General features: G+C 36.7%; 2 protein-coding genes and 1 pseudogene across 3 annotated transcripts; all 3 read left to right on the top strand.

Annotated features, from left to right (window-relative positions):
* The first annotated feature begins 6558 nt into the window (after nucleotides 1-6558).
* LOC113315638 lies at nucleotides 6559-8128 on the top strand (annotated as a pseudogene).
* A 4301-nt stretch (nucleotides 8129-12429) lies between these two features.
* Nucleotides 12430-17796, top strand: LOC113316860. 2 transcript variants are annotated; one of them, XM_026565014.1, is made up of 9 exons: nucleotides 12430-13338; nucleotides 13595-13643; nucleotides 13728-13782; nucleotides 13887-13932; nucleotides 14028-14126; nucleotides 14814-14882; nucleotides 14969-15302; nucleotides 15418-15563; nucleotides 15638-17796. In XM_026565014.1, the coding sequence occupies exons 1-9, from the start codon at nucleotides 12634-12636 to the stop codon at nucleotides 17420-17422; spliced, it is 3288 nt and encodes a 1095-aa protein (XP_026420799.1). In that variant the 5' UTR covers nucleotides 12430-12633; the 3' UTR covers nucleotides 17423-17796. The 2 variants fall into 2 exon arrangements, with proteins under 2 accessions (XP_026420799.1, XP_026420800.1); XM_026565015.1 differs by having other exon boundaries at nucleotides 12431-13338; nucleotides 13598-13643.
* A 4757-nt stretch (nucleotides 17797-22553) lies between these two features.
* LOC113315637 (putative F-box protein At1g58310) lies at nucleotides 22554-23916 on the top strand. Its single transcript, XM_026563902.1, has 3 exons — nucleotides 22554-22880; nucleotides 22974-23408; nucleotides 23728-23916. Exons 1-3 carry the CDS (start codon nucleotides 22554-22556, stop codon nucleotides 23914-23916), a joined length of 951 nt encoding a protein of 316 aa, XP_026419687.1.
* Nucleotides 23917-24254: the final 338 nt, after the last annotated feature.

The following is a 24254-nucleotide window of genomic DNA, read 5'->3' as shown; positions in this document are numbered from 1 at the left end:
GCTGTTAAATCCCATAATCAATCATTGAAACATTCTTAGAAGACGACAATAACTGTCTCACCCAACCTAATAGCTTATAAGCAATTTTCAAGTGATTGAATGATGAATACGAAATGTTCCGAGCCTACATCAAATGACTGTCTCACACAAATCATGAGGTGTTACCAGGTGATTTTCACATGATCATCTTTTGACTTTTGTTAAGAATAATGATGAATGTGGTTAATGTAAAGACCCTCAATCTCGTCAACGCTATTAGACCAGTCAAGTAACGAATTAGCCGATAATGACTCGATTAGTTTAACACGGATGTTAGTTATTAGAAATTAATCTAACAACGATCTATATACGAAACTAGTACCATCGATTAGATCTCGAAAAGTTATGCGAAATGGACTACTCGAGCGTGTGAATCAGATACCGGACGAACAAGAAAACATCAAGACAATATGAAGGGTAAAATCGTCATTTCTGGAAAATGCTTTTGATGCAACAAGGACACGTTGTGGCTCCCCATATCATGTGGGATAGTTCCTTTATCATTTTTGGTTGGTCTTATCTCCACCAAACCGATCGAGAAGAGTTCATTCTTATCTTCTTCTTTCTCTTTCTTCTTCTTTTCTCTTTTCTCTTTTCTTCCTCTTCTTATCTTTCTGTCGATTTCAGTTGAGCATAAATTTGAGATGAATGATTATTAGGAAGTGTGTAGTTTGAGGGTTCGAAGGAGTAAGTGATTATGCTGTGGTTGATTGAGCACGGAAAGAAGATGTGATTCCAGAAGTTAAGTTTTGAGTGGGATTAAGATGTGAATCGTGTTGCTGATAGATGAATAAGAAGGGGTTATGTTGAATCAAGGTTCTGAAGTTGTTTTGATGGTGAATCGAAGAAGTTAGAGTTAGGGTTTCTCTGGACAACCTCAGAGAAGAATTAAGAGTTCGATTTGGTGATGATTAAGATGAAATTAAGGATGGGTTTTGAGGAACATGTCATGAACAAGAAGTTTGTGGTGTTAATTTGGGAATTCTATTTGAGAAATTGAAGAATTAGGGTTTGTAAGAAAAGTCAGGGAAGATGAAATTGAAGGTTTAAAATCCTGATTGAAGATGGGTTTTACTGATATGATGTGAAGATGAAGGTTATGGGTTTAGTTTTGAAGAAGAACACAGTTAGTTGTCAATTTGATAAGTCAGAGTTTGGTTTAATTGAGGTTTAGAATTGGTTGATTAATGGATTCGAACTTCATGGCTTTAGTTTTTTTTAAAGATGGAACTGGTGTTGAAAGAAGAAAGAAGCAATTTCAGTTAGGGTTCTCAATTAAATGAAGACTTGGGGTTCATGGGTTTGAGCTGCTGGTGACAATTCAATGGATGTTGTTAAGTTCTTAGTTGTTGAAATTTGAATTTGAGTATTGAATTGTGTTGAGGATGATATGTATGGAATGTAGAAGTTGATGTTTATTATGGAATTGAATTGATGAAGGTATGTTATGGGTTACCTGAAGTGATAGTGATGTTGTTGTTCAAGGTGTATTGATTATGTACTGAATATTTGCAGATAAAACTGAAGTGTTGAGTTATGTTGTGTCAGTTGCAACTAAGTTTTAGATGAGTGGAATGAACTGGTGATGAGAGGTGTTGTTGAAACTGTAGGGGAATGGTTGAACTTTAGCTCAAGCCTGAAGATAGGTTGAAGTGGTAATTGCAGGTGAGAGTGTAATTGAGGATAAGGAAGAGGTCATAACGGTGAATACGTTGAGCTGAACTTAGTTAAAGTAGTTTGTGATTTGTGCGGAACTCTTGAGTTTGTATTTGTACAAGCTGAGTTGGGTTGTATGCTTTGAGAATGATTTGAAATTGGGAATGAGGGTTAGATGAAGGTGTTGAGTGAATCTTTAGGGGACAGCTTGTTACTGCTTTTGCAGGTAAAGTTAGTTTCAGTTGTGAATTGTAAAATTCTGTTTTAAGTGAATTTATTTGTATAATGATCAATGTTAGAATAAGGTTGGTTAAATTGAACTAGGATTAGAGTTGCAGGTGTGGTAGAATCTTTGGCTTGTGCTTGTGGCTCAGGCCTGAACTTTATGCCTGTTTGATTGAATTTATTCAGTCTGACTCAGTTTTATTATTCAATATAACTCGTGAATTTTCATAAGTTATGAATACTTCTGGGACGTCAGACAACACAGGGGAAGACAACAAGAAAATGGAAGATAACAAGAAGATGGAGGTTGGTGCTACCACATGAATTGTTGAGTTTTACGATAATCCTGTCACCATATCTTGTTACTTTGCTCAAGAACATGCATGAAAAAAAAACGGTTCAGATGTCCACCGATTTGGTTGGAAATCTTATGAGAGAATTTGGAGTTGTGTTCGATCAATTTTCTGCGGCTAAAAAGGATCTGGAGCTCCTTAAAACAGAGTTGGGAAAAGCAACTGTTGATCTTGGTTCACTCAAATCTAAAGTCGCGGATTACATATGAGTTGCAATTTTTCCCTCTTTCGTTTACTAGGAAATTAATTGTGAGAATTTATTCTTGTGTCCAAGAAGGATAACTAGGGTTTGGTATGCTATTTCCAACGATTTTCATCTTGCATGTTGTTAGATTTATTTATTTAAATTCTAGAGTTTTTGGAAGATGAACTTGCATTATTTAATCATTATTGGTGTCATGTATTGCAAAGTCTTATGAGATATATGTGTCCTGTACTTTTTGTGAATTGAACTGATATCTCATATATGCTCAAAAGTTAAATCTATTAAGTTTTATGAACTAAAATAGAATAAACTTTATGATAATTTTAGCAGTATTGATATACTTGTGGTCACACTCTTGTGTAATTATTGCATTATCAACTCCATAAGATTTTCTTATGTTGAGTCATATCAATTAAATTGTCTCCTTGTTCGTAACTGGCGTTGAGTTTAATTTATGTCGATGTTTAGGATACAAATCCATGTAATTTGTTAATGTCCGATAAAATCCTTATTTTTACTAAAGTAAGGTCACTCATGTTGTTCTCTTGGGAAATACATCAAATGGGGGAGAGTTCTTTTTGAACTTGTGCTTAATTGATATATCTTTGTGGGGAGAGTGGATGTGGAATATAATAGGGAAGCTTGTATTTTACATCTCCTAGATGATCTCCTAGATGAGACATTAAGTATTTTATACTCTGTGATATCATCTAAATTAAAGTTATATGTGTTCCTTTTAAGTCTTGAAGTATCTTTTGTTAGAATTCATTGTGATCCCATTATTTTCATACCTTTGCCAATTTTTATCGACAAAAGGAGGAGAATTAATTAGTAGTTTCACACTACATACATATGGTTTACGGATCATTATGTAAGAGGGAGATAATCAACATCTATAGTTTTCACCTATTATGCAAATGATGTAAGTATTGACTAACGGGGAGAAACATATCACCGTAGTATTACTTCGAAGTTGTGATACAATTGAGCTTTGGAGAAGATAATAATAATATGTTTCTGTATAACAACGATTGAGAATATTTGTTTTCAAAGTTGTTATCGCTACGGATATTCAACAATGACGATGCTAAGCTGAACAAGTTCAGAATCATTGACAACTTGAAGTAACGAAGAATTCAAGGAGTTGAAGAAACAAGGAAATCAAACATGATTGATTCTGGAGTTTTGAAGCTTTATTTTTTGATCCATATGTATTACTACTTTTGTCACTAAAATTCACAAAGGGGGAGATTGTTAGAGCATTGCTCGGTCGAACTCATAAGTGTTGCTATATCAAGCTTGTTGTCAAATTTAGTTGATCAAAACTATGTCCTGATTTCTAGTCTACTTTAGTCAAGTCTCCGATTAGGATAAAAGTGTGTAGCTGAGTAGCAGACATCACTACGTTCTACCGTTTGAAGGAGAAAATCAACCGAAGCTTTTGGAGAACTTTATCAACAAAAGGTAAGTGAAGATTGAACCACCTATTACTCAAGTTTTCACCTTTCTATCTATGAGACTATGTCGCATGACTAAAGTGGACTTTACATGCACAATAAAAATTTCGATTCAATTTTATTTTGATTAATCATTCTCGAAATATGTTGACTAAGCTTAAGAACATTTGTTCGAAGTTGATGAATTTGGTTAAGAATAGTTTGTTGTTTATGACCTAAATTATGATTCAAGTTAATCATTTGAAAATATCCTGGAACAGTCATTGATGTTATTCGGGAATGTTTCAAATTGATTATTAGAGAGATATAGAACTACTGTAAATCTGGATACAGGACAGTACGCGTACCATCTTACACACTGGCGAAACTTTTATAGGTCCAGATCCGTGGTACATATACCCAGTACACGTACCGGTGTAGATATTCCGCAACGAATTTTGGTACACATACCAAGTATGCAAACCCAAAATGTTCTGTGAACTCAGGTTGGTACACATACCTAGTATGCATACTGAAAAAGTTCTGTGAACTCCTGAACTCGTTTTTGTCTTAAGGGCATACAAACCCGGTACACGTACCATGAAAAAATAACTCACGAATTGGAAGTAGGTACACATACTTACCCTGTCGAATACTTTCGGATGCATCTGAATTATTTCTATGAGATGATCGACATTTAAACAACTCTCAAAAAAACACATCTAGACATAGTTGATCACATTATATCCGATGGTTGTGACTCAAGATTAAAGTCTTAAAGTGTTATATGAAAATGGTTAAGCTTATAGTTCATATGGATAGTTTCGGCTAACCTTTCATGAACAAGTCACTGTACATGGTTCGATTATGGTCCATCCTACCCATAATGTATATTTTGCTGTGTTAATCTCAAATCAATGATTCATCTAACGGTGGATATTGATTGCTTGATTCCAAAGCTACCTTAACTTAAATCTAAATCAAACTTTGATTTTGAAAATTTATATAAGAAGAACCTCAATCAACTGTGATCTTTGAATCCCCGACACTTTTCTTGCGTGTCCTGGTTGTAAATTAGACTCGTCCTCCCCTTTAAACCTTTTTAGATTTAGCGACTAAAAAGACTGCGCTTAGGGATTCGTAAAGCCACATCCAACTATCTTCATCTTGATAATTCGTGTATCCTGATCTTGCTACTGATCATTGAGTCTCACTTTGATCAGGCAAGATAGATAGAAATCGCAAAGTTTCTTCGTCTCAGACTTTGTGATTCCACATGTATATTCCTCTATAACGATTCTTTGTTGAAATCATAGTAGGTTTTACCTGTGAGGTGAATAATAATCTAGGATGCTTTTCGGGAGTCGTAAGTACCGGATTTTGAGGTTTTCTAGACCTTGTCTATTGCAAACGATTTTCTACCTCACCTTGATCTTTTGATCAAAATGGAAATCACATATAGGCTCATCTGTGGGAGGGAGATTAGTTTAAAGCCTTTAATTGAATTGAAGCAAATCTTAGGCTGTAAAGGACGTCAGGTAAGGGAATCAATTGCGCAGAGTTCTGTGCGATTCAAGAGGTGTAAGGAGCATGATTGTAACTGAATTACTGTGATGGTGGATTTGGTATCAACTACATTCCAGTCCGAAGTTTTGATAGTAGGCTAGAGTCGGTTGCTGCTTAATACAGTTTGGTGTTCGAATCAGGACAAGGTCCCGAGATTTTTCCTGCATTTGTCGGTTTCCTCGGTAACAAAATTTCCGGTATCTGTGGTATTTCTTTTTCCGCATTATATTGTTTATCTTTATCATTAAAATATCACATGTTGTACATAAATCAATCGAAGTAGATACGTCCATCGTAATTGTTGGATACGACTTGATTGATCTTGGATATTGATCTTTGGAATCGTCCAAGTTTTCTCATGGTATAATCTAGTTCACGAACTTGTATACGTTTACATATTGATCGTGAGAGAAAGAGATATAAACTCTTATAATTTCTAATTGAGATTCATTAAGTTGTAACTCTCGGAATTGTATATGACTTTAGTTTATACAGGTTGCCTAAGAAAAAATTGGTGGTGTGTTTTGGTACCCCCGCATTTTCAGTTAGTTTACTTGGTCTCAACTATACGAATTTAGTTGTAATATTTGTATAGCGGATTAATTATGAGAGTAATAAAAATTGGGATAATTATATACATTTCCGATTTCCCGTTAACAAAATCTTGTATCTTGTGATTTACTTTACTTCCGTATTATAATTGTTGTTTTAATTATGATAAAGTAAACGCATTAGTACATTAATAAAATATTTGGTATGATCCCATGATTGGTTCGGTTTTGAACTTACACTATATACCAAGTGTACGTTGTCATCTTCTTGACAATTCCTCTCTATATTTAGAACACACAAGGTATGTCTGGAATAGGTCAATATCAAAAAGATTAATATGTACTTGGTACCCTCGTCATTTAAAAACATAGCTCTTTTAGGAAGTTACTAGCTCTTCTTCCTTCTTATGAATTATTTTCCCATGCTTTCCGTTGGTCAACAACCTTTTTTTGGTCAACCAAAGGCCCATATTGCTGAGGCAGGAGAGTTATGAAATTCTATGTCAAGAGGGAGTAAGAAAAGAGAGATGACCGTAAGGAACCAACTATTCTATATTCGTAAATAACTAACTGCCTTCGTACTGAATCAACATTTGATAGATTATCCAACCCCGAGAAATTTGAGCTACTAGTGAGGCTTCGGGTCATAGCTGGTATGTGTTTAGTCATTCAGATAGTGACCGATATCTTCGTAGTGATGCATTACGTGCTTCATGTAGGTCTAGCTTTCAACAACGTATAACACATCATGAGAGATGTTGAAAGGGGTTGGTTGCTATGATATATGCATGACGGGGCTTCAATATTTTTCATCATCATATATATGCTCATGTTCCGTGGCTTATATTACACGAGTTATAAAAGGCCTAAAGAATTTGTTCGATATATCAGAGTTGTTATCTTCTTACTCATGATATTGAATGCCTTTATAGGTGTTGATGGTGGATTTTTAACGAATGTCATATTCGTAAAATCACATCGGAAATTTATGTATCTCTGATCGATATCAGAAGTGTAGAAAATTTATATCTTCACAAGAAGTGAATTGCAGTTATGTAACCTCATGAAAGTAATAATATATGACGAAAATATTAGGTTTCTGAGGCAGAGTTTTCAATATTCCATATATATCATTGGTTACGCTGAGCGGCTCAATATCTCTTTTGAATTCAGAATTCATCTCTAGTGTCGGAATTAACCCAGAATAACATATGATGCTGATCACATCATATCTGAAGGTTCCTAGACATGCGACATGCTAGTGCAGAGCAACCAATTAAGTAATTCTAGTGATGTATTCATCAGTTGAATTCCTAGGAAAAATATGCTAATTAAACCATAATATTCACTTACTCAGGATTCATGGCTTTTCTCGGTCGAATTCCATGGAATATTTGCTACTTCGAGCACCTGCTTTAGAGAGCACTTGCCTCCTCCACTTTTTACAGGAAACTCCCGTGGATCGTTTTTACACGCAAACAATAGGCTACGTATTGCCTTGGAGACAATGAGCTTTTAGGGAGCTACTACCATTACAAGTTTGGTTAGTGCAATACCTGTACCCGAAGATACTACAGTGATTTGGCTTTATGTTGCCAATCTATTCGTTAGTCTTCATTGCTTACTTCTTTTCATCTTAGTAGGCGCCAGTGTTTTCATCCGGCATCATTGCATCAATATGGATCAAACAATCCTTTAAGTATACATGCTAGAATGTGAAAAATTTCCTTATATCCTTATTTGTATGTTAAGGATCTAGTAGGGCGGGTAGCTTTTGCTATCTTCTTATCTGTTTGGATCTTTTATGCTCTTAATGTCTTGAGGCATCCAGACAGTTACACACCTACTAAACCGATGTCCACTCCAACTCATATTGTGCCTGAATGGTATTTTTTGCCGATCTATGTAATCGTTCGTAGTATTCCTAATAAAGCAAGAGGTATACCCGCAATAACACTCATTTCCATATGTATGTTAGCTCTAACTTTTATGAAGAGTCGCTATATGGGTCGTTCAAATTTTCGCCACATTTATCGGGGACTTTTTTGGTTGCTTTTGGAGGACCTTGCTTGCTTGGTTAGATTAGATGTCAGCTAGTGGATCCACATTCGTGACTTTTCAATTCTTCCTCTTTTATGACTTATTGGGAGAGGAATTCCTCATTCTTACAAGGATGCGCCCATTGCTGAAAAGGTCCCGATCAATATGCGGCACTAACATCTCACATTTATTAGAGTGGGTATTACACCCTGCATTTACAAGCCATGACTTTGCGCGACTTGAGATAGGTAAGGGGGGATTACTTACTATTTGACGATGAAAATTAGAATAACGAATAAGCGTCTTTCGTAGCTAAGTCAGTAGCTAACCTGAGAGATGGATCACTATCATTGCGTGCGTAGCCGAAAGGGGTTATTACTCAACTTCATCATCTTTTGCTCCTTGTTAGCTAGCTACTACTCTCGTTTTCAGATAAGCAATTAAGTCCTCAATCTATTAACGACTTTGGATACTATGTTATCTTCTTTGTTATACAGTAATCCTGATATCTCTCAACATGAACCGAATTCTCAAAAAGAATACCAAACTGGATGAAGTTATACATACTCATATAGTCAAGCGAGCTGGTCGTGACCAAGGCTTTTCGTGTTCAGGCACAAATATATTTCAAACTATATAAACACAAATAAAATATGAAGAACAAAACCCCGTTATCGGATAGAGCCATAACTTTATGGAGCAAATCCAGCGTGACAATATCATTTCAATCGACATTCAAGTCAAAGGAAAACCCTCAATTTATTTAGTGAATGACCTCGCTAATCAGAGAAAATATCTCTTAAAATGCTCACGCTACTTCCAGAAACGAATTCCTTTTAGATCAGAATAACATCCACATCAGATTCAAGATTTCAGAGATTAGTTGAAGATGGGCGTCTAATTCCAAATAGGGCTCTATCGTGCAACTCAGCTAAAAAGAGTGTTGTTGGAACGAGAAAAGAAAGATAAGTGGACCCAAAAATAGGTTCAAGCCGAACAATAGTGTAGAAAGCCTTATAAAAAGCGCTTTTTTCTTATATGATCGATTGAGACTATGCTTTTAGTTCTTACAAGTTGTCCACCCAGTATGCTTCCTTCATCTATTCAGACGAGATAACTCCGAGATCAACCATGAGATGATCAAAAGTTCTCCGCAAAGGCCATTTTTTATACTTTACTCACCTCTTATTTGCTCTCTGCTTCTCTTTGAATCTCTCGTTACTTAGTGAGTCATCTGTTCCCCTTCATTTTTTGCTAGCTTTCCCATTGCCTTTCTTAATGCTTGTCGAGTCAATGCAGATCCTAGTTTTCTCACTCTATGCCGTTCTTTCATCCAAGCCATGTTCATGGTATACGAGTGCGTCTAGCCATATGACATGGAATTAGCCAACTTAGATGAATTTCATCGAGGTCCTACAGATCCCACCCAATCTAAGTACAATTGTAATGCCGGTGGACTAGACAAAGGAAGTAGTACATCGCTTGGTTGTCAAAAAAAGCAACTGAAGTTTTTCCAGGGCATGTGAAGCTCTTTCATTCTAGTCTGCTAGCGCTTCCATGTTATCTGGCTTGCTCGCTAACTCTGTTGGATGGCCGTAGTGATCGGTTTTTCATTAAAAATTTAGAAACAAGAGGTAGTTACTTACTTGACTTTCTAAGTGAAGGGAGACACTAAATCATATGTTCTACATGTGAGATAATGAAGAAAGCACTTTTAGTATCCTTTATCGGACATGTAGAACTAATCAGTGAATTCAAGAGCTTATTTCCATTATAAGCCCTAGTATTAGCAAAAGGGAATGTCATGGAAAAAAAAAGATACGAAATGCAGAACTTCAGTTGTTCCCTGCCTTTCCAACTGACAATGGTATACGTTTTAACTAAGGTTCACCACCATAACTAGTGGTAGCAACCTAGTAATCTGATCAAATATGAGGAGATAGTATTTGCTTGGAGGGGATTGTGCATATGGGGTTTATAGGCCCCAATGATTCGAAATTTCAGTGAAAATAGATTGTCTTTTTTGGTAGTTTGACTGGCTTGCGGGTGCAAATTTATATGGCAAATTTGAAAAATTTAACGCTGATGGGTCAAAAATTAAACTTATACTTGCATTTTTTTTTTGTTCCCACTGCATACATGTCTTGGCTCCGTCCCTGGTCGCTGTAACCGTGTTTTTTTGAGGGTTGTACAGCTTGTTGCGAAGCTATCTACTTGTGATTTCAACCTCCGAGGTTATTTATTTACGGTTTGTGATAACTGGACCAGTTGTAGAGGAAGTTTCAAAGAGAATAACGTAACACAAGAATTGGACGTTCCGATCACCCAACTGAAGAGCCCAGACAGCCCCTCTCCCAAACGATTAATTACATATATCACTGAATCCCCCATCACTGAATGAAACGGCGGATCCCCTAATCTTTTGGTGTGGGTGGAAAAACTATATCACGGTCTTTCTATCTTCGCTTCTAGATTGCACTAGCCGAAGGTGCCCGTAAACTAACCTGAACACCACAAAGGAACTTAAAAAAGACCTAATAAAACCGACCCCTAGAATCGATCTAGAACGAGAGTAAATCATCATGGTGATCCCACCAAGATTCCGAGAGATAAACCACTCATTCATGTGAACTACCTTTTTTCTCTGGATCTCACTTATTTCATTCAGATGCCCATGACTCATACTAGCATAGACTGAACCTGTTTACGAGGGATCCTATCCAAAACAATTGAATTTATTGTGATTTATTAAACTTCAAGAAGAAAAAACCTTATCAAAATGGTTGGATTATCTTCCCAAAACCATTTTTTCAATCTTCGGATTGCTTGGTACTCTTGTTGGTAATTCGTTACTTCTCTTCACGGATTACTCTTTATTAGTACCTTTTGGTTGCAATTCGATCTTTGATCTTCATGTTTTTGAAGTCATGTAATCTCTATTTTATAATAAATGAAATTTATCAAAAAAATAAAATAAAATAAAAATCTTAAACTATGGCATATCTTTTGTCGTGTTTCGTAAGCTAGATTTACACATTTGATAACAATTGATGAAGCAAAAGCAAACATCTATAGAGTAGACCCTAAAAGAGAATAGATCACAATGGAGAAGGTTTTTACGTGTTTGACCATATTTTTCCCTTACCTGTAACAAGATCACTTTTGCAAATGTGAGAACTTGAAAACTTTAAAAACATTAAAGCCCCCGGAGGAGCCGTCACGAATCACCCCATCACCACCTAACTTCTAGAACACAACAAAGATCCATATGTCTTTTCAGTATGCAATAGCAAAGTCAGGGAAGGAAAATTTAGTTATGCAGCATATGTCAACCGAAAATAATGAGATTTTAGGAAAAGCGTAACACATACTTTTTTTCTTTTTTCTTCTTCCGTAAGATAAATCGCATAGTTGTTAATTAGCACAGTATATGACTAGATAAGTCTAGCAGCCAACATTGATAATTTATTCCTAAATGGTGTTGAAACTTGAAAGTATCATATTCCTTGGTCGACTGAAACAAACAAAAAATCAAAAGAAGAAGATTGAAAGTCCAAACAGAAAGGAGATAGTTTTCAACTTTGGAAAATTAATTCAACCTTCTAAACATTAATCTTGCTAGATTACAGGCCTGAAATAAATGTCATTTAGATCACGAATTCTGCCATTTAGTACTAACGTTTTTATGAACCGTCGTTATCCATACAAGTAAAGAAAATCTTTTCCAACTCCACGCAAGCGATGCTCTTTACTTTCTCATTCCAACGCGATGCCACATCAGAACTTTACGAAACTCCTGTGCACTGGCCATGATCATTTGCCATGTAAAAACCGTCTTCCAACTCGACTATCATAAGGCCGCCACTGAAATCCTGCCCGACTGGGACAGGTAGAATAAAATCAATGCATAGAATTTTTTATTTTATTTTTTTACTGGGGCTGCACAGGACAGGGACGATTAGGTATGAATGACCAAAGGACAACGCGTATCGGCCCCAACCCCACGCATTAGAAAAAAAAAGAAAATTAAAAAACACGGGCAGCGGCTCTACCCATACGACTTTCTCTTTAATTACTTTCTTTTTTATTACTGGTCCCACCCACTCTCAATCATCTTACATCTGTATGTTGTCCATCTTCTCGCCTTGGAGCCCACCAAACACATCACCTTAGTTTGAAATTGAATTTCCACTGTTTACACTCTATTGCAATTTCACGGCTCACATTCATCGATCGACTTCATCACTCTTTTGGATCACCACGTGCCAGCAACCCATTTGCTGAATAAATAAATTTTCAAAGCAAAGTTGAGCCTCAGGCTCGGTACAGAGGTTCGGATCAAATACGACAAGCAAAAGCCAACAAGAAAGTGTAGTGGGGGAGAGAAAGTGTGAGACAGAGAGGAAAAGAATTGAAAATCCAAAAGAGATCACAGAGAAAGAGAAGAAAACAAAGAAAAATAATTGCAGGGCAGGGCAGGACTGAGATAGAGAAAGAAGATTGAGAGGTTTTGGGTTTGGTTGGTTTGTTTGAGAGTTTCAGGGTTCAGGGGAGGGAAGGAAATGGGGAAGATAATGAAGAGGAAGAAGAAAGCAGGTGGAGGGAGGCCAGCACCATCACCAAAACTTGATTTCATACCATCTAGTAGGAAAGTTGGAGGAGTAGTAAAATCTCAGAGAAGTCAGGTATCGGAATCTGACCATAAACGAAACATCCGGCGTCGGAATCCGAGTTATTATGGGTATCAGGACTTTGATGATGATGATGAAGACGAGGAGGAGGAGGAAGAAGAAGATGATGATGATGATGATGAAGAAGAAAGGAGGAGAGAGAAAAAAATGAAGTTGGTTTTGAAATTACCAGCTGGTCGTTATAGTAATAATAACCATAACAAGAATAATCATCATCACAGTAAAAATAATAGTAATTATATAAAAGATGAGGGTTTTAGTGGAGTGGACTCAGTGACGAGTCCGACTCGGTTAGAAGATGGAGGAAGAAGAAGAACGCGATTGAAGAAATTGGAAGTAATGTCTGAGAGTACTTCTTCTGAGTATGGCGGAGGAAGTGTTGTTAAAAAGTGTACTAATAATAGTAATAAGAAGAGGAAAATTCAGAGTAGTGTGAATGATTTCTATGATTATGATGATGATGATCGTAATGTGGACGGTGATGATGATGAAGAAGAAGACGATGACGATGGTGATGATAGGTGTGAAAAATTGTTCCAGGGATCCAGTGATCAGAAGATTCAGAGGACGAAAAAGGTATAATAATCTTAGTGAATGAAGCAGACTGGTAGTAGCTTGCTAGCTAGACTAGTAAGTAGTAATATAGTCCAGCTCAGGTCGGACAGATAGAATTCGAGAATGTCTCTGTCTCTAATTTCGTTTCATGATATTAACCGTGTGGTCAACTGTCTCAGCTAATCCCACACAATAGGACTTGTCTAATTCTCTCTGTTCTTTCCTGCATTTACTTCTGTCAAGAGTTTTACTAACAACAATGTTGGTGAATCTTTAGCAGGAAAGGGGGCAGAATGTAGATATAAAAGAAACGAGTTCTGTTTCAGGTATGATTTCCGTAATCTGTGTGGGTTGTCTTGGTGTTGGGTTTGGTTTGATCGATTGAGTCCTCAGGTTTTATGTTTCATTAGGTGTTCCATTACCGGATAGGCAAGAATTGGAGTTAATTCTGGATAGGCTACAGAGGTATATAGTAGAGTTGTCTCCTCCTTTGTTTTTCAGTTGTTTTCGTATTGTTGTTTCATTTCAAGGCTTATCTTGATTTTGATTTTTTATCCTGTAATGTGCAGGAAAGATACATACGATGTTTTTGCCCAGCCTGTGGATCCTGATGAGGTATTTGGATTGTTACATGAGTGTGTACATTCTTATGTTTCGATGTAAAGATTTGAAAACTTCCATTTATTTATGAGGTTGGCTTCATTTGGCAGCTTCCCGACTATTATGACGTAATTGAGCATCCAATGGATTTTGGAACCATAAGGAAGAAATTGGCAGGTGGGACTTACTCTAACTTGGAGGAATTAGAGGTAGGTTCTCGCTATCAACAATTTTTTTCCGGGGGCATATGGTATAGGAAATTGATCATGCAGCAGAGTTTTCTTTCCATTCTTGCACGTCATTTGGAATTGAAAGACAGAGGTCCATACAGTTAAACCTCTTGTTTGATTCCCCTGGATTTCCCGAAGTCGTCGTGGAGTCTAAAGAGAGATGCTTTATAGGATTAGAGAGCCAGAGAGTCTTGTGCAATTTAGGACTCTTGTGCAATTTAGGAAAGGCGGATATATTCTAGACACTACTTGTACGACAAACTATTGGCAACAGGAAAGCAATCAGCATTTTTAATTGAATGTTAACTTAGCTGTGATACTTCCAAGAGGTTCAGAGGGGAAGGATCACAGATTGAAAATACAATGTTGTAAGATGTAACCTGGCGATGACTAACCTGTAGTAAGATTGGTAGTTTTCTTGAGCGAGGGCATTAATTTTTGAAAATCATAATGACACCACTCGATGATGCTTCATTATAGTTGGAGTTTACGTTCATATCAACCATGGTAAAAGTGCAACATTCTCCATTTGTTGCTTTTAAGTAACTTGGCCTGTTTTAATTCATGTTGCTCTTGATGGGTTTAACTGTTGAATGAGTGCTTTATCCTAGAAGCTTTTCATGTTGATATCTTATGGCTTCTAAAGTTCACCATCTTCAAATGCAGAATGATGTTCATCTTGTTTGCTCGAATGCGATGCAGTACAATGCAGCAGAAACTGTTTACTTTAAACAGGTACATGACTCTACATTCTTGTAGTTTTTACTTTAAATTTTCTATCTTGTTCAACATAATGATTCTTCTTCATTGATTTGGGAAAGGCAAATTCCATACAAGAGCTGGCAAGAACAAAATTTCAGAGCCTTAGAATTGACATTGAACACGCAAAGGCAGAGGCCAAGTCAGAGCAGAAGACCAAATCCAACTCCTTGGTGAAGAAGCCAGAGAAAAATTCCTCGTGCACACCCTTCCAAGAACCTGTGGGTTCTGATTTCTCCTCAGGTGCCACTCTCGCTAGTGTGGTAGATACATGTTCATTGTCAATACCTGCAGTCCAAGCTGGTTGTGAGAAGCCTAATAGTGGCGATGGGCTTGTTAATGAAAATTCTTACTTGACAGAGAATAAACCTGATGAGGCCGAGGAACAACTTTCAGGTGCTAAAGCAAATGGTTAATACTTGCATTTATTTTGAAAAACATTTCTGGGATTTCTGAATTTCGCTAATTGAAATGAAACTACTTGTTTTGTCCTTTTTTATTTCTTCTACAGAGAAGGATGTCCCAACTAAGCTTGTGAAAAGGATTGTGGTGATAGATGAGAACCGCCGGAAATCTTACAATATCTCCAGTGAACCAGTAGTTGATACTGAATCAATCTTTACACCTTTCGAGGGTGACACAAAACAACTAGTTGATGTATGTTACAAAAACTGAATTTCCCTCCTGCAGCTTTGCAGACTACTTATCCTGTTCCAATTTTTTTGAATCAGGTTATGCTTCATGAAGATCATTCTTATGCAAGAAGCCTGGCTCGTTTCGCTGCAGCTCTTGGACCTTTTGCCTGGAAAGTCGCTTCTCTGAGAATAGAACAGGCACTTCCTACAGGGATGAACTTTGGTCGTGGGTGGGTTGGAGAATATGAACCCCTTCCAAAGCCTTTACTGATGCCCAAGTGTCGTACGCAGAAAGCACAAGCTACACTTTCACTGAAAGTAACAGAATCGAGAACTAGAAATTCATCAGTAGTTGCAGCTTCTAGTAAGCCAGTTGATCCTGCAAACAATTCCCCCTTGGGTTGGCCCGTTTCAGCAAGGAAGCCACCTGTAGTCGGTTCTGATAGAGTGAAGCCTGTTCCTCTTGCCACACATAAGCAAGAAAACAAGTTAACAATAAACTTCGCGAAACCGGAAAACATTTTGAGGCAGATTGAGTTGAATTCTTCACCCTCATCCAGTGGGACCCCTCACAGTGCTTCTCCACGAAATCCTTTCGCACGTGATTCAGAGACGAAAAATCGCACAATTCAGATGGTTTCAAGGAATGGGAATGTGGATCAGTCTGCAGCTTTTAAGAAACCAGAAGTTGTCAGGGAGGTCATCAATAATAGCACAAAGAGTGACTGGGTTAGCCGCTCTCCGAAATTCATTTCTAAGACGGAGGCCAGATCCAGAACTCATTCTCCACGTGGAAATCAAAATCAAGGTACTAATGAACCAAACCAGATGATCCGAGTATTTGCCGAAAAGACGCAACATCAACTGACATCCTCAAAACCACCGACGATTGACATTCAACAGCTTATGATGTCTGTCCCATCCCAAAGAAGAGGTGATTCCAGCCCTGTGGCAACAGGAGATCGTCATCAGGGTCTCAATGATGCCGATCGAATAACGAGGATGTTGTCCGAAAAGAGAGAACATCAGCTGAAATGGCAAAATCGTCCCACCACTGACACCCGAGAGCTTATGATGTCAGTTCCTTCTCCAAGAAGAAATGATTGTAGTGCCACTGCAAGTGACCATCATCTGTTTCTTGGTAACCCCAGTCAAATGCCGAGGATGTTAACTGAAAAGACACAGGAACAGCTGAAATCTTCAAACCCACACACTATTGGCACTCAGCAGCTTATGATGCCAGTTTCATACCCAAGAAGAGATGGTTCTAGTGCTGCCGCAACTGACCATCATCAGGGTCTTAGTAATCCTAATCAAATGCTGAGGATGTTAGCTGAAAAGACACAGCAGCAGCTAAAAGCTTCCAACCTACCCACTACAGGCACTCAGCAGCTTATGTCAGTTTCATCCCCAAGAACAGACGATTCTAGTGCCGCTTCAACTGCTGCTGCGCGGGCATGGATGTCCCTAGGGGCTCCACATCTCAAACCATTGGAAAGACCAGATCCACCCAGAATAGAGATGTCAGCCGCTTCTCTCTTCAACGCAACCCAAGAATCCTCGCAATCTGTACTTCAATTTCGAGGAGAACCTCCTTCAGGGGGTTTACAGTTTCAGTCTCTGAACAGGTTTCACCCTCAACTTTTAGGCAGGGAACCACATTTCCAGAACAGCAGACAGATGGTTTTCCCACAAAGAGTAACAGCTGACTTGTCACAGTTTCAAATGCAGCCTCCTTGGCAAGGTTTCATCCAACATCCTGCACAGACAAACAAGAAAAGAGACATGCTTCCCCCAGACTTGAACCTTACCTTCCAGTCGTCAGGATCTCCAGGCATTTTGGCCGAGCCTCAACTACCTGACTTGGCTTTGCAACTCTGATTCTGTTTGTTTTAGGGGAGGAAAATTACAAAATAAAATGAGTGAATCCCTTTGCTTGCCATTTAGGTGGTCATAAATTTTGCACTCAGAGGGTGTTCTCTTGTTCATATCCGCCAACTGAGTTAGGTCGGCAGTAAATACCGCAACATCAAATAGTTCAAGCCATTGGGTACTTATTTGACAAGCACAAGTTAGCATCACAAAAAGGAATACAGTATGTAATAGGATTAGACAGTTTTGAAGTAGTGAAGATCGATTGTAAGCTGAAAAATTCATGCTCTACTGTTGTTTCGGTATATATTGTCAGCCGAATCCTCTCTGTAAATGGAATTACAAAAATGAATGAATGAAATTAGGTGTAAACTGATAGACTTGTTAAACCTCTTCTCATCAATCAATCGAAGAACAAGAAAACCATTATCTTATAGTGACATGCAAGGCCGGAAAGTCAACCGAGTAAGGGCAGTTGTAAAAACTGGTATGCATACTTTATATATAAAATTCTACTTTAGGCTTTTCTTGTGATATGGAAGATAGAGAACAAGAGACACAAAGTAAAGGGGAAAAGAGAGAGAGAAATTCTATTAATGTGTGTGAAATACAAAGGTTTAAGATTCTATTTATAGAGTTTACATACTTGGTACCCAAGTAATAAGGTTTCACTAAAGTGGGCATTTATATAATAAACTGCCGTTTATAACACTCCCCCTAGATGACCACTGTTTCTAAGCTAATTGCCTCATTAAAACCTTTGTTAGGAAAATCTAAAAGGGACAAAACCTGATCGAAGGGAAAAAAGAGTACAATTGTGAGAAAACTTAGAACAGAGTTGGACATGCATATATTGCCTCGTTAAAACCTTGACAAGGAAAACTCATTGGTACAAAACCTTGACAAAGGAAAAAGAGTACAACGTGATAGTCCAATATAATACCTTTTACTATGATGCCCCCTGATAAGTACTTCAAATAAATCTTGGCTTGCAAATCTTCGAGTCGACACTTCCCAATTTCGATGAACGAATTTCTTGAATGCTATAGATACCAATGCTTTCGTGAGAAATCTTCCAGTTGATGAAGTCTTCTTTTGTGTTAGTCTTCTAATAGTGGTGTTCTCGAGTCTTCATGTTTCTTTCAATACATTACATTTAGTACTTTAGTCTTTGATTGCTAATTTCTTGGAGATGATTTGCAGAAATAGTAAATGTAGTTTCTTCAACAAAGTGCCAAGATATGAATACCTTATCATACGTGAACAAAAATCGTATTTGTGAGAAGGAAATCCAAGTTCTTAGGAGATGATTAAGTTGATTTGGGTTAATCAAATGTGCGCATCCACTAAACAACCAAAATTGATACAACTCCCCCTTAGATGACCATCATGTTGAATTAAATTGCCTCACTAAAACCTTGCCAATAAAACCCAATGGGAAAAAAATATGGACGAAGGAAAAAGAGCACAAATATCAACATTTAAAGAAATTTAAATGTCAGAGATGTTGCCTCGCTAAAACCTTGTCACTTAACCACATGAGACAAAACCTGAAACGAAGGGAAAAGAGTACAACTTTTGACGTATTTAACGATGCTAACCCAACTATATGAGTTTTTCAAAAAATAAACATCAAAAGAATAACTCTAGTCTTAAAACGAGTTTATGCTAGCATAATTCTAACTGCAGATTTAAGAAAGAAAGATAGAAATAAAATAGAATTTATGCTGCTAAAGCGTGGATTTTTGTGTTTTTAGGACTCCTCAAGATACCTATAATGTTGATATCATCAACTAATTAATCCGGATTTTTGGTCTTGTACCAAATTTTTTGAAACACATAGAGGATTGTTCAACCTGACATAATCAAGTTAGATGGCTGCCTGAATATGTTCTCAACCACATTTCTTGTGTAAATGCAATACGAGTCCTTCAAGGACTACCACTCTAAAAGCATCATACATGAAGAACAAAAATTTATTGAATCAATCCTTGGGTCTGAGAAAAATAGAACCCTCAAATCGTTTTTACAACGAAGAAATTTCTCATATAAAGACGCAATATGACAACACCAACCAGTAATTGATATGGCATGTTTAAGGTGTTAAGTTTGGATCCGAAATTGCGTTAATTAAGAAATTAATCCAACCTAATTGGATTGTATGCCAACAAATCACACATGTCGATATTCCTTTGCAAAGGGGTCCATAACACCATCATTTATTTCAGTAGCTACTATGAATATTCGACAATAATTAGATTATTATGACCCAACACAATTCTATGGTGTATACATACTTTGGAAAAATTCAAAATTTTGCTGGTACCAGTGCTCACGGGCGTTATAATCTCCTATTATTCAAATGAGGAAATATGAATTTTGAGAATGTGAATCGTATTATCGTAGACTCTGTTGGAACGTATTTGTAGCTTATATAAAAATGCTACATGCTTGCTAGATGTGATTGGATTTGCCTTTTCAAACGGCGTAAGCTTATTGGAAAGCTAAATGAGATAATTTCACGCCTATTTAATGGCAATTTTTTTTATTTAATCATGATGGGAGAGAAATTGATATAACTTTTGAGTTAATTAGCACCAACCTCTTGTAGTGTGTAGTCTCCCCCTGGTCATGGCAGAAATATTTTCATCTCATATATGAAAACAAGTTTCATAGAGTATTATCCGATTAAATCAAGGACATAACATATTCTGGATTTTAACAACACCAGGTTGGACCGTAGTATAAGAATGCCCAAATAAAAATAAAAATAAATTGTAGTCTACTTGACGTACAAATTTAAATTCAACCATGGATTCGTTGGTGAGACCAAGAAAAACATAAATCTCCAATGACTTATAAGGCCGACGAGATATTCATTCACCTAAGAATCAAATTACAGACACTTTATTTCATTCAAAAAAATTAATATTGAGATTAATATAGTCACTACGAGGACTAATTAATGATTTAGGCTAACAAGTCGGGTGCACACCCATTGATCGTTTATGTGCCACCTATTCCAACACCAAGTTGAACGGCCTCAATTTTGGAGAGTAAAACTAGGAAAAAAAATAATAATAAAAAAATTGCTCAATATCCCTAAGGAATGCAGCAATTAGTGTTTACAATTGCGAATACGTAATAACCAATCTCATCCTTTTAGGATCCATAGAGAAATCTAATTCCAATTGGTTTAAATGATTCTTTGGAGAAAAACAAAGAAATCATTATCGTATTCTTTGTAGAAAAAAAATCTACTTTTTGGTTGATGAAGATTTCTTTCAAAGAACAGAAATCAATAATCAATATTGGCCAAAAGTTCTTTAGATACCAATTTTTACATATCATGAAGGAGAATTGATGGCGAAAAACGAACATCAATTGGTTTGTACAATTAACAAAATTGTGTCGACAAATTAAAAAGAAAAAATTGTCGTTCTCAATATCGCATAGTCAGTTGACGGATGGTTTCTTACAAAAAAGAAAAATAGAAACCATTAATCACATGATCTTCGTCTAATGGACAAAGATACCACTGAAATTGGACGTAGGTTTTTCAACCATGCATGTGAATAATTATCGTTAAGATAACTAACTAGCGATAACACCAACTTTTGGTGATTACAGTTTCATTAGACGAATAGAAACTGTAAAATCATCTTTCGATACATTTTTTTCTTTTTCTTTTCTTTCTCTTTGAAGAAAATAAGAGAGGAAATTAAACATCAATTTTTAGTGACGACGGTTTCATTAAAGATATAGAAACCGTAAACCATCTTTCAATGGATTTGTTTTCTTTTCATCGTCCTCTATGAAAAAACAAGAGAAGAAAGGAAATCTATTCATAAAATTGATCACCCAATGGATTTTAAGTACACCCAAACGAGTTTTGGTGATTGGGGCGAAGAAGATATAAAATCCATTGCAGAAAATGATTCAGACCATATTTATAGACTCTTACACTATGTTTGTTTACTCCTGACTCATCTGAGTCGTCTGGATCTGAGTCGTCTGGATCTGAGTGAAATCACCTGACTCATCTGGATCTGACTCAATATGTTTGTTTTGAGTCAGATCTGACTCATATGACTCAAAAAACGTGAGTCAGTGGTTTGGTCCCGTGAGTCAGGGGTATTTTGTTACCTGACTCAAATGGATCCGAGTCAGGGATTATGTCTGAGTCATAGGTCGAGTCAGATCTGACTCAAAATGCAAAACAAACGGTCTGACTGCTAACTCGGCCCGAGTCATAGGTTAACTCAGATCCAAACGCCGAGTCAGCTGCAAACAAACAAGATGTCAGTGATTGCATATATGAATCATGTAATGTATAGTCAAATGCATAATATGGAAAATTAAATTAATTGAGTCAATAAGCTACTGATCATGTACTGAATCATCACTTAAAAGTTCAGCACATAAAAACAAAAACAATAAGAAAAAGGTAAATTAATTAAGATGTTAACGTGAGTGCTTAATTGGAAAATAGAGTATTAAGAAAATCCATAAGGTTTGCGATTATACAAACCGATGCAGCACTCGTCTAAACCACCTTTCGGTCTTTCTGTGCTTATGCATTGAACATCAAACTCCAATGGTAAATCAACGTTTTGGTATACAACCATCATGTGATCCAGAAGTGATTCATGTGACCCAGGTAGAACGCCGTAATATTTTTGTTGGAATAGCTCATGGCGTAAAAAAAAATATATGAGTTAAAATCACATTTTTAAATTAGAGAAGATAAAAAAAGTCAAATCAAACCAAAAAAAAAAATTAAATTTGGATAGTAGGTAATCTTCTTTCGTTTATGTTGGCGGAACAACGTGCGTGATAACGTCTTGTGATATGGAAGATAGAGAACAAGAGACACAAAGTAAGGGGGAAAAGAGAGAGAGAAATTCTATTAATGTGTGTGAAATACAAATGTTTAAGACTCTATTTATAGAGTTTACATACTTGGTTCCCAAGTAATAGGGTTCCACTAAAGTGGGCATTTATATAATAAACTGCCGTTTATAACACCTTTTGTTTTATTTATGTATGTTTTTTTATTTGCTTAGGACTCTTGTTCATGTGTTCTCTATAAAACGTAGTTTGTTCTAGGGTCTTATTCATTCAGTTTAGTATTGAAATCATGGATTATGGAAAGTTAGTCAAGAGACAGAATAATAACATCGGCGAGGCAGAAGATAGATTTAGTGAATTGCCTGACTCGATTCTTCATTATATCCTTTCTTTCATTGATACCAAGTGTGCTGCTAGAACTTGTGTGCTATCTCAAAGATGGAATCACATATGGCACTCTATTCCAACTCTAGTATTCCATTACTGGAAATCCCCTTCATTGTCTGAGATAAATAAATTCATGGATTTTTTGGATAGGACATTACTGCTTCGTGATGCATCATCAAATATTCAGAAGTTCTCTCTTGCTACGCATAAAAACATGAACGCATCTCGGGTTCGTTCATGGATCTCTAATATCACAAGAGGTAACAATGTTGAAAAACTCGATCTCTATTTTGATCTAAAAAAACTTTTTTTTGTTCCTTAGTCTCTTTTTAAGTGTGAATCACTGACTAAATTGAAGCTAAGTGCATCCCGTGCTATTCATATTCCTAAAAGTGTCTCTTTTGCGAAACTCAAGAGCCTTTCACTTGAAAGAATTCAATTTAGAGATGATTGCTGGAAAGAGCAATACTTTTCTGATTGCCCTTTCCTTGAGAAATTAAATTTGGAAGACTGCACTTGGTCTAGTGTGAGGAAATTTTGTATCTTCACTTCAGCTCTAAAAGTTTTGAACATTTGGAATCAATCGTTAGAGAAAGATTACGGGCTACAAAATTGTCATCTAAAAATTCATGCACCAAGTATGATATCTCTTACTTACTCTGGTTGTGTGGCCAAGGATTATGACCTATCTAGCTTTCCAATACTAAACACTGCACACGTCGTCTTTGATGCAAGAAGGGAGCACATGAATGCAGCTGTAAGTAAGTTTCTTCGAGCCCTTTCCCATGTAAGAAGTCTAAAAATAGATGCTTCAGCCCTAGAAGTATGCTTCTTTCTTTGTGCTCTCATCTTATTGTTTTTATGTAATATATGGTCAAGCATACTACTCAAAACTGATATATTTCTTGGCACTATCTTGTGTTGAATAGGTTTTCTCCGATGTGGACGATTTGATAAGCAACCTACCTACATTTCATAAGTGAGCAAAACTTTTGACTATTGATACCCTTATAAAATGACTAAGCAGTCTGAAAAGGTTATTCTTATGATGTTTGTCTATTTTCATTCCAACTCAGTGCACTCTTGGTGATGAAAATGAATATGATGAAGAAACTGAAGGCTTGTGTCAACACCTCGAGTCAGTTAACTTCCGTGCATTTACTGGGGAGAGGAGTGGGATGAGATGGGAAGAATTAATTTTGAAGAATTCAATGTCTTTGAATAGAATGACTATTTCATATTGTTCCTTTGTGAAAAGCGAATAAGTAGTAATATCGGAGTTATCAAGTCTTCCAAGAGCATCTGGGAGAAATGTATTTGAATTCTGCTAAAACTTGTGATATAAGCTTCAATTTTTTGTAGAATTAGCATATTCTGTTCGGTTTCCTACTACCGTTAAACTGAGTATATAATCTTGCTCCTCTCAGCAGTTCATTTTGGATTGAAGAATTGAGTTTTTGAAACAAAAATTTGGAAACAGTTGCTTCACGTAGCTAGCGAACTGTTTTTTTTTTCATCTCTGATTGGCTGTCTCTTCCTTTGCAACTAATACAGTTTGTTTTTTCAGTGACATTGACAGCCCCATTAAACCTGGTATTGAAAT

This window comes from Papaver somniferum, chromosome 10 (assembly GCF_003573695.1).
Source record: "Papaver somniferum cultivar HN1 chromosome 10, ASM357369v1, whole genome shotgun sequence".
Taxonomy (NCBI): Eukaryota; Viridiplantae; Streptophyta; class Magnoliopsida; order Ranunculales; family Papaveraceae; genus Papaver; species Papaver somniferum.
This window is presented reverse-complemented; position numbering and strand designations above follow the sequence as displayed.

Bases quoted from the DNA above. Each gene is read 5' to 3' on its own strand.
- LOC113316860 (XM_026565014.1), top strand. From the start codon at position 12,634: ATGGGGAAGATAATGAAGAGGAAGAAGAAAGCAGGTGGAGGGAGGCCA. The intron at 15,303-15,417 runs GTGCTAAAGCAA...TTTCTTCTACAG, and splicing joins GGCCGAGGAACAACTTTCAG to AGAAGGATGTCCCAACTAAG. The intron at 15,564-15,637 runs GTATGTTACAAA...TTTTTGAATCAG, and splicing joins ACACAAAACAACTAGTTGAT to GTTATGCTTCATGAAGATCA.
- LOC113315637 (XM_026563902.1), top strand. From the start codon at position 22,554: ATGGATTATGGAAAGTTAGTCAAGAGACAGAATAATAACATCGGCGAG. The intron at 22,881-22,973 runs GTTCGTTCATGG...TTTGTTCCTTAG, and splicing joins AAAACATGAACGCATCTCGG to TCTCTTTTTAAGTGTGAATC. The intron at 23,409-23,727 runs GTAAGTAAGTTT...ATTCCAACTCAG, and splicing joins GGGAGCACATGAATGCAGCT to TGCACTCTTGGTGATGAAAA.